Genomic DNA, 10,126 nt, shown 5'->3' with positions numbered 1-10,126 from the left:
TACTTCCCGTCGTAACCGAAATTGACACCTCGGCCGATCTTTTGTTGAGGCACTTTATTTGTACGTTCGGAATACCCTCGATTGTACCCAGTCTTCAATAATCACTAGTTTGAATAGTGGGAAAAATTTCTTCTCTGAATTTTTTCTTGGAAAGTGAGTCTAGTAACGTGTTCAAGCCGAGAAAACTCACCATATCGATTACCAAACATGCTCTCCAAGGAGCGGAGGAGAGTGGTTCCAATCTCAACAGCCCACGCTCGATATGGTTCCTCCTCCGGCCTGGAACATACACTGTGTGGCACCCCCGATTCGATACTGTACCCTTCAGTGCAGGTGAACTCGGAAATGGCAAACGCCACCAAATAGGTGGACATTATGGTTGTTTCCTGGTAAGTCGTCTTCAGGTAGGTGCTAAAGGATACTAATTACAACTCCGGAAGCCTGGTAGCACTCAGCTTACCCATCAACTGTAAGATTGCTGCTGACGTTGGTGTTGGCCAACGCGTTTAGTCCTAAGGGGTACGTGAGGCTCAGAACGAAAGTTGCTTTGAACTTCGGCTGATCCAGGCAGGGAAACGCATGTCTGGAATGGACAGGCTCGAATTTAGTCAGCACCAGATAGGAGGTTTGGTTGCTTTCGTCAATGTAGGTGCTGATGTACAAGCCTCGCATATTGTCCTGCTCTAGAGTGGCGTAATACCTGAAAACAGCCCTCCAAACAAGTGTTTTCCTGCACACTCTCACTCACTCAATGTTCAAGCTGTAGAGGGTGTTGGTGGTCAGCGCGTTTTGCACTGTGATGGTGAATATTTCGGTAGTACTGTTATAGGAGGTGTTGGTTACAGTATTCGCATCACCATCTTCATTGGAAACTGTTACAGTCTTGATTGTAGAGCGGTGGTGCAGGTTGATTTCGTTGGTGCTTTCCGTTACAGTGAAAGTCATCGTAACTTCACCTAAAGTAAACGAAACATGGCTTAGAGTAGAGAAGACGGCAAACATCAAGAAAGACTGGTTACCTTCAAAAGTGTCGTTCTGGCCGGTAAAAACTCCTTGCGGCACAAATATGTCCACCACATATTTGGAAGGAACCACTGTATCGGGTAGAATGTAACTTTGGGCATTTTCCAGCAGAAGCCCTAGGAAGAAAAACCTTAGCCAATACATTGTTCCTTAAGCAAAAATGACCTAAGTAGAACTACTTTCATAATCACTGACTATCACCTGAGCAGCAGTAAAATTAATAAATTTATTATCAAAAACCATAAAGATCATCCGAAATTCCTTTTTGAAGCTGAACGCTAATCTGACTTGCAATGATTTTGAAAAATCGCCTCATAAACTGCTAATCCTGATCGTCTGCTAAATATTTATGGCGATAAGCCGCATTGATTCGTGATTTTTATTGAGGAAAGAATATTATGAAATTGATTTAAGCTCTTTAGATTGCTTGATTCGTTGATGGCAAAAAAGACAATTTAGTAATGAAGCAATGAATGTGCAAAATTTCTCAATTTAGTAACATATTTTTAACGATCTCCCAAAAATCTTCAATTATACCTAGAAAGACCCAGCGGAAAGCAATGTTGAATGTAAGGAATTTTCTATTGTTTGCTTTCCTGCAAAACMTAGTAGAATCAAAAAGAGTTCTGGTTTCTTCGGATAAAATAATTTCTTTCTTCACATATTCTCATTCGATTTTTTGATCAATTTTTTTATTTCCCATATAGTATTTTTCGTGKGGCTGCTAATTRAAAAGTCAATTTTTTGCTAYTTCATCCCACACTACATTTTCTATTCAGATGAACAGTTTGTCAAAAAAAACATTACAAGCTGTAGATGAACATCTAAGCCGACAGAMAAAATKTGAAATAGACTTTGCACAGWAAAAAATGCAAACTTRGACACTAAATAAACTGACTGAGAAACACCAGAGAAGAATATGAAACAWGATTATGCGTACAAAAATKAAAGGCTAGCGCCAACATAAGACTGAAATAATATGGAAGTAAAGAAATTATTGAAAATTCTTAGACACAATATTGAAACGGAACGAAAGAGAAAAATATGCTCAAAAGCGAATTGTGGAAAGGGTCACTTAATAAAACTCATTAGAAACATAATAGGTTTGACCAAAGGTTCTTCTGGTCATAATRCAAACAGAAAATAATCGAAAATTTGAAACAATAGGATACAAAAATTTAATACTAAAGGAAGTAATTTATAGCGAAAAATGCATCAAGCACAAGATAAAGTTAAGACGTCCAGAAGCGCGATTATCGGCCCTTTTAGAAAAAAGTTAATTCGAACTTTTTGTAGCACTTTGACCTTTTTAATCCAAGGCGTGCTGCAAAATTTTCCTTCGTTTTTTGATTTGAAACTTTTCCCAGCAATAACCATTCATCTGGGCGATAAAAAATGGCACTGACTAACACTGGATCTGTCGGACAATTTATTATGAGCAATTTATTTCGTTGAAAAGCTTTGTTTTCCATGAAAAAAATTAAACGTGATTTTTGAGCCAAATCTTTAAAAGCAAAGGATGAATTGAAAAACTCAATAAAATTTCCAAAAACTTGAATTTCAGGAGTAGATTTTGAAAAACCAAATGAAAAACAAACCATTTTCATACAATTTTAGCTACAATTTATAAATACGATAAAAAATTAAACGTAATTTTTGCGCCAAATATTTAAAGCAAAAGATTGAATTAAAAAACTCAATAAATTTTCCTGAATAAACAAATAAAAAACCAACTATTTTCATACAATTTATAAATACGATAAAAAATTAAACGTGATTTTTGCGCCAAATATTTAAAGGAAAAGATTGAATTAAAAAAGGCAATAAAATTTCCTGGCGAAAAATTAAAATTTATTTTTCAATTTTTCAATCAAGAATAGCTACAATTTATAAATACCATAAAAAAAACGTGATTTTTGGGCCAAATTGTTGAAGGCAAAGAATGTATTGAAAAACTCAATAAAATTTCCTGGGGAAAAATGAAAATTGATTTTTCAATTTTTAACGGGTAGATTTTGGAAATTTAGGAGAGAAAAAGTTCAAATTTAATCCCATGTAAAGTGCGCGTGACAGCATTAATGCCTTAAGATGGCTTATTTTCGAAATTTCTTTAATAATTTGGGGAGATTTTGAATGTTTTTGACCTTCTAAGACCTGCTTAATTTATCCCGTTTATCAAAAATGGACTAAATTTCTGAAATTTTTACTCAAAATCGGTCGGAAATTCAGAAACACCTAGCAGCTCGCTTATTTGGCACATTAGGAGAAAAGTAAATAACAACTTTTTTATCCATTTTAAACATTTCTATATGATTCCATGCCGAGAATCTGTGCATCGGAAACCGCATTTTTGAGAGTTTTTTTAAAAACAGCTCACCTGAGAATTTGATAAAAAAATGGGATACTTAATCAAAATTTTTGCTGCACCCTTTTTAAGAAAAAACAATAAAAATATTATGGGTCAATGAATTTTCTGGCCCAAAATCAAGATATTTTTTCTGAAATAATTGAGCTAGGGGGGAGATAAAGACAACCTTTCAAAATCTCTCAGGGAATCTGTGGCTCCAAAAACGCCATATTCACCTCACACTCAAAAAACCTTCCTGTAGCCCACTTAAATACCTTCAGGGTGTTGTTGTTCGAAATTTCACAAAATGTGTATGTTCATAACTCGGCTAGAGTTATGAGCCGAAAAAAACCAGGCTGCAACGAAAGACTAATGTATGTATATATAATGTATTTAGAATTTTCGGACGCTAAAAAACAATTCATCGAATCAAAGGTGGTCCTTCCTTCATTGGTTTCGACTCAACCTGAACCAAATGAGTGAAAGTTTGGTCTTATACCTGTCTTAATTTATTTTCGCCTCTTTCGTCGCCTCTTTTGTCGCCTTTCCTTCTTAACCATTGGTGTCGTTAATTTAAAGCAACTTTAGTGACCTTTTTTGCTTATGGTAATGTTGCATGTTGCAATAAAACTACTGTGACAAGATTTTTGAAAACATTTGCAAATCAAAACAATCACTAAAACACTCTATTCAACAATGCCAGCAGGGCAAACAGTAACAAACAAGAGGAGGATCTAGACATTGCCACTCCTGCTGCAGCATCTTCTGCGTCCAAATAAGTCACGATGTCTTCCTTCAGAAGCTGGGCCCAAGTTATGGCGTTTGCGCTGGAATTCAGAGCAGTTTCAACAGATGTTTGATGACTTAGCGTTAATCCAGTAATGTTAGACAAGGCGGACAGCTAAAAGGAAATAAATACTCAGTAAGCTTTTCGCAGGTTTTCCCCGGCAAACTTTGCCTACCTTAGCCAGTTGTTCTTCGTCGTATATGTAGTTCGAAATGCCGGAAATTAGGGAGCCCACATTGCTGTATCTGTGTGAGGAAGGAAAAAGTCCATGACTGATAATGCATGGAAATGGAAAAGTTTGCAAAACTTACGTGTCTTTGAGTGCTGCATAGTTTTCTTCAATATACTCCAAAGATGCGAGCGTTCCAGTTTTGCCACTGCTGTAAACGTACGACCACACTGAGGTGAAATCCTGCACTCTTATTCCTGAAGTGGAGTTGATCGTTTGGCCCAGATACCTGCAAATGATCTACTCTATCAACTTGCTCTAGGCAGCGCTGCATCAGCGTCTACCATTTCAACACTGTGGTGTTTTCCGCACAACCCAGCCCACTGTAGATGGTCATAATTTCCGAGCTCAGCTTAGTCTGGGTGTATTGCTGCCACAAGAAGTCGAAGTCGCCCTGGACGTCGTCGCTGTGCCTCAAAGCGTTGCAGTAGACCACAGTCCTCAAGTTCTTGGGCACGCTAATCAACACCTCCGATAATTAGCAAAGTTTCTTAACGAGCTCAAGCAGGTTCCTCATACCTCACTCCATTTTGCCGGTAGTTGGCAAACAGTCGCTTAGCAGAGCTGATGCAATCCGCATCTCCATACCGGCAAACTCTGGCCAAGATCAAGATTTGCTTCATCGTGTAGACCTGGTTGGAGCTATCAAGAGTGTCGAACGGCACTGTGCTGTAGACCTTTTGCATCAGCTTCAACATCCAGGCGGTGAATTTCTGGCCTTCCTCGCTATCGTATCTACACAACCACTATCCTCCATCCTCGCAGCAGCTCCCTGAAGCTCCACTTACCCGATTCGCTGTAGAAGATGGTTGTTTCCGATAATCGCAGCATACCACGGGTAGTAGTCGACTTCATTTTCCAAGTATTTGAGAACGAGCATCGCATCAGTGTAGTTCCAAGTTCCGTAGCCTCCATTCCGGCCCGCTCTAGCATAGTTGTAGGCGTCGCTGACTATTTGCGCCCTATTTAGCACATCAATTACCAAATGGTTGCTGCTCAGTTGCGCTAATATTGCCGACCATAGACTGCTGTCATAGTTCACTCGATAGAAGCCTTTAAACACAGCAAATCGACTTTAAAGGTTTTGCTGCAGTTCAGATAGCTGCCTAACCCGATTGTCTGTTGTTGAGGATGATCCAGGAACTGTCCTCCAGGACGTTTGATAGGGTGAGAGTCTCACCTGGCACTAGCCAAGCCTTAACTGTTGTGTTGGAGAACTTGGTTACATCACTGGATACGGTGTAGGTGATCGGAACGTAGTACTCAGTGGTGTCGTTTCCGCTCAAGAGGAATCGTTCCTAGATCGATGGTTTATAGCGCTGCGGGTTTTGTTGATAATGGGACTTTTAATACCTGGCTTAAAATGATGTCGTTTCCCCTTTTGGTCGCTGTAACAACAGGATGTCCACTCAGTTCCACCCAGTTTTCTAGCACCGTGCTGAGCCCAGTATTGTTGGGGAGTGCTACGGAAGGCACGAATTTGGCCAATGAGGTCCATAAATCATCTGGTACTGTTCCTGTTAGCTGACTGAAACAGACACCGTTGTATTGATTATACAAGACTGGAGCCTGAATGTCGCTCCATTAATTGGACTTGAAGCAGATGAAGACAAAGTTTCCGGGTTTTTGTACGATTTTGTCACTTTCTCGATATCCAAATGTAATGTTCCGTAAGGTGGGGTTACTTTGCAACTATGGCACAACCGTCTTCAACCATGAGGCTGTTTATCGTTTTTTTCGCTGCTAAATATCAATTTTTTCTAAATTTGCGATATTTTTGGGGATCGCTGTGAGGCACTTCCATTGCGCAAGGGTTATTTACGTATGGAATTTCTTGAAATTTGGAAATAATATGATCAGTTATTTTTTCTAAAAGGCTGGATAGTAAGTTTCGTTTTAAATTGATTTTTTAAAAAACGGTTTAATTATTTATATGTTAAACAATTTTCTTGGGTTTCAGTCATTCATTTCGATGTCACAATTCATTCATTTTAAAATACCTTTCGGTGTTTTAAATTTTGGACACCTGAAGATTCTTGCATCTGGTTAGGAAGGTCTTTCGGTTTTTCTCCTTTGCCAGTTTTGCCTTCAGTTTTTTATACCGAATCTTCAGGTGGCATTCTTCTATGTGATTCATAATGCTATATTCCTAAGCATTTCTATTTAACATGTAAGTTTTCCTGTCTGTATTTCCAATTTTAATATAAAACTGTTTTCCTGGGTAGTTTATTTCGATATCACAATTTATTCATTTCCTTGAAACCCGTTTCGGTTTTTTTCCTCCCTCCTCAAGAAATGCTTGGAAATACAACGTTATGGATCAGATGAAGAAATGCAACCTGAAGCAACCATCTAAAAAACTGAGGAAAAACTGGCAAAGGAGAAAAACCGAATTAACTTTCTAACCAGATGCAAGAATCTTACCCTGGCGCCAAAACTTATGCAGACAAACTGAAGATTTTTATGTCCAAAAGGGCATATCTAACAACATGCCTTGAAATTAAAAAAAAAAACAAGGTGAGACTAGGAATTCAAAGAATTATTCTGATGAAACTTTATTTCGGATTAATTTGGTTTAGCGGACAATTCTTCATGAAAACCCGCTTTATGACAGGGATTTCTCGATAACCATGCAAGACTCTCTTGTGCCCATATCCCAACTCGATTCAGAAGAAATCAGTTAAAGTCCTCAGTAATTTTCAATTCATTTGCTCTTGTGGGGGACTTGTGATTAATTCCGAAACTTGAAAAAGTTTTCCATTATTTCCCTTACTGGGTCATGACATCTTCTTGTGGACATGTCTTCATAACCACGCAAGATCCGGCTCTGCTTATATATTAAGTCGAACCACAAAGTACAATTTAAAATATGGACTAATTTTGGATTTATTTGGGCACGTGGGAGACTTTTAATTAATTCCGGAACCTTGGGAAGTTTTCGCTAATTTACTCATGCACGTCTGGCACAATAATTGAGAAAAATATGCAGAAATTTCTAGGTAATCAAACAAAATGCTTCTATGCCAATATTCTAAGTCAAGCAAGAACGTGTCATATAAAGTGCGGAAAAACTTGTGATGACATACTTATCATATCTTGATGACCGGGCATCGCCACTCTCAAAAGTCAATAAATCATCCTCAAATCACAAACAATTTGTCTCGATTTCTCGAGTTTTCCGCTTCTACAACCACTTACTTTTCAGTTAGATAATCTCTGATGCCATAAATGAAGTTATCTGAACCCATAATATTCGTTTCGATCATCCGGTAAATGCTGGCCCCCTTGTTGTAGCTGATGGTGCTAAACTTGCCGGAAACCTTAAAGATCGCCGGATGATTTATCACCAAATGCTTTCTTTAGATGCGCCAGCCACTTACCTGTGAAGCAGTAGTAGCTGTTGAGGTAAGAGCTTGAGCGCCAGTTGTAGAGTCTGCTAAGAGAGCGGTATGAACCTGCTCCACAATAAAATGCTTCTCCAGCTCCCAGTCGAGAAGCTGTTGAGTCTAACAGGCACCAAGCATGCTTCATTCAGAAACACTTTTATTTTGGGTTTCGATTGCTTACCACTGCACTGGCGAAGTATTGGTAAAACCGTGCGAAGCCTTCGTTTAAGAAGGTGTAGTCCCACCATTTGCAGGTGACCAAGTTTCCGAACCACATGTGAGTGAATTCGTGCGCGATCACCAAGGCGATGCTCTTCTTGTAGACGTTTGAGGTATGTTCTTCACTGAACAGTAAGCCAGTTTCCCTGTAGGTGACCAGACCCCAATTCTCCATTGCTCCGGCTGAGAAGTCTGGAATAGCCACTTGGTCCATTTTTGGCATGTAGTTAGCTGGAAGAAAATAGTTGTATCAACTTTAAGCTACCACACAAATCCACCTATCAGTTGCAAGCGTTCATACCATATCGAATTCCGGTCATGCTCTCCAAAGTTCGGAGCAGTGGCGTGCCAACTTCAACCGCCCACGCCCGGTCCTTCTTTTCTTCATCTCTGGAACAGACCCGGTGATCCACGCCATTCTCGATGGTATCCCCAGTTGTGCAGGTGAATTTCGATATGATAAAGGCGATCAGGTAGGTTGACATGGTTGTGGTGTCTTTGTATACGGACTTTGTATGCGATCTAAACACATAATTATATGGAAGATATACCCTTTTTTTGCATACCTTCTACATACGAGTTAAATGCATCATTCGACACGCTCTCAGTGTTACTAAGAGCGTTATATTCAGATGGATACGTTAAATTGATGGCAAAAACGGCTTTATACTGCGGTTCATCGAAGCAGGGGAATGCATGTCTTGCGGAAGTTGGCTGAAATTGGGTGGTCAGTAAGTAGGCAGTTGCGTTATTTTCATCCAGGTAAGTGCTGGTGTAGAAACCTCGCATTGCTGATGTTTCGAAGGCTGCAGTGTATCTGAAATTATTTGATTTTGGTCTTACGAGTTATTGTTTTGCCGCTTACAAAGGCACCAATTGCTTGTTTGCCCCAAATTCTTAATGTCGTTTTTGCTCTGATATACACAGTTTTTTAACTTTAAATAGTTAAAAGCAACATTTTGTTAGCTTGTCAAATTTCAGTTATTTCTTTTTAGCTGTGAAAACTATTTATATCAAGCGCGACAAACCCTAAGCTCATTATTTATTTCCATTTAGATGAAGCTCCTCCAGAACTAACTTTTGATCATTTGCCAATAAAATCTCAACATCAAAAAAAGCCAAATGCAGAATGTGGCAAAACTCCGACTAGTTATTTTTGAAAACCTTCATGATTCACTTTTTCTCATTTATCCTTTTCTTACAAAAAAAAATGCTAACTTTTCTAAAGTTGAAAGCGAAATGTTGATAGGGTTTGATAAACGTTTGTGTTTACCAGAACACGGTTAACAATATTTGGTTAGTTCTATTTCGATTTCCATTTCTTGTTGTTTCAAAAAGCCCAATTTTTAGAAACCGAAAAGGAAAATACTGACAAATACAGGCTTAACATAAAGATGTAAAAATATAATTGATGGTTTTCTTCTTTATATTCATAAATCTTGACGAGCAAGAACTTTTACACAAGCAAAAAATTTAAAATTGCTACAGAATTAACGCGGTAAGATTTTTATTATTTTCAGTTTTTTCTTCTAAGATATGTAATTTTTTTTGAAGACAATAGAACACATATTTAATATTCAAAAGCCAGAGATTCTGAGTCACTTCTAAACAGTAAAAACCAAAAAATTATGAGGTTTTGGCAATTATTAGTATTTTCTGGAAAATTTCTTAAATGTATCTAATTAATTGAAAGGACTATTTGGATAGTTTGTCGAAAATGAAGTTTTACACTTAAAAAAACTTAATTTTTTGGAAATGCAAAAAGTGGCAAAATTTTGATAATTTCTTATACATTTCTTTTTCGGCACAGCAAAATGCATTTGGCTTTAAATGTTGTCAAAGTTGTGCTGAGCCCTTCGGGCACGACACTGGTGGGAAAAAACCTAATAAGAAATCAGACAGTTTGGAAGGTTTTTGCATAAAATCAGTGTCGTGCCCGAAAGGCTCTGCATAACAAAAGTTTTGCCGTGCAAGTTTTTTTTGGAGTTGAAGTACTTTACCTCTCTAATTGTAAATAAAATTTCAATAAAATCTGTCTGCAAAAGATTGTGAGTTGCTTGTCAATTTTCATCAACACTGGAAAATGATTAAACATTCCTAATTGCTAGCAACATTTTGACTATGTGAACTAACTT

General features: G+C 38.1%; 2 protein-coding genes across 2 annotated transcripts in view; both read right to left on the bottom strand.

Annotated features, from left to right (window-relative positions):
* The window catches only part of LOC109539725 (membrane alanyl aminopeptidase), an 8,052-nt gene extending 6,848 nt beyond the window's left edge, over positions 1 to 1,204 (bottom strand). Inside the window, exons 1-4 of the mRNA XM_019907671.2 lie at positions 1,020 to 1,204; positions 749 to 956; positions 461 to 700; positions 191 to 411 (exon numbers count right to left, since the gene is read on the bottom strand). Coding sequence (XP_019763230.2) covers positions 191 to 411; positions 461 to 700; positions 749 to 956; positions 1,020 to 1,167 — 817 coding nt within the window. The 5' untranslated portion in view covers positions 1,168 to 1,204. The remainder of the gene's footprint in view (positions 1 to 190; positions 412 to 460; positions 701 to 748; positions 957 to 1,019) is intronic.
* A 2,838-nt stretch (positions 1,205 to 4,042) lies between these two features.
* Positions 4,043 to 10,126, bottom strand: part of LOC109539724 (aminopeptidase N) — an 8,103-nt gene continuing 2,019 nt past the window's right edge. Inside the window, exons 3-15 of the mRNA XM_019907669.2 lie at positions 8,569 to 8,808; positions 8,293 to 8,513; positions 7,954 to 8,222; positions 7,767 to 7,892; positions 7,585 to 7,706; positions 5,740 to 5,914; positions 5,498 to 5,684; positions 5,175 to 5,439; positions 4,906 to 5,121; positions 4,671 to 4,844; positions 4,469 to 4,615; positions 4,333 to 4,402; positions 4,043 to 4,271 (exon numbers count right to left, since the gene is read on the bottom strand). Of these exons, the coding sequence (XP_019763228.2) occupies positions 4,047 to 4,271; positions 4,333 to 4,402; positions 4,469 to 4,615; positions 4,671 to 4,844; positions 4,906 to 5,121; positions 5,175 to 5,439; positions 5,498 to 5,684; positions 5,740 to 5,914; positions 7,585 to 7,706; positions 7,767 to 7,892; positions 7,954 to 8,222; positions 8,293 to 8,513; positions 8,569 to 8,808 (2,437 nt within the window). The 3' untranslated portion in view covers positions 4,043 to 4,046. The remainder of the gene's footprint in view (positions 4,272 to 4,332; positions 4,403 to 4,468; positions 4,616 to 4,670; positions 4,845 to 4,905; positions 5,122 to 5,174; positions 5,440 to 5,497; positions 5,685 to 5,739; positions 5,915 to 7,584; positions 7,707 to 7,766; positions 7,893 to 7,953; positions 8,223 to 8,292; positions 8,514 to 8,568; positions 8,809 to 10,126) is intronic.

The sequence above is a fragment of the Dendroctonus ponderosae genome, unplaced genomic scaffold (genome assembly GCF_020466585.1).
Source record: "Dendroctonus ponderosae isolate FM_Combo_2020 unplaced genomic scaffold, Dpon_F_20191213v2 Dpon_F_20191213_7, whole genome shotgun sequence".
NCBI classification, from domain to species: Eukaryota; Metazoa; Arthropoda; class Insecta; order Coleoptera; family Curculionidae; genus Dendroctonus; species Dendroctonus ponderosae.
Note: the sequence above shows the minus strand (reverse complement) of the source record. Positions and strands in the feature narration are given on the sequence as shown.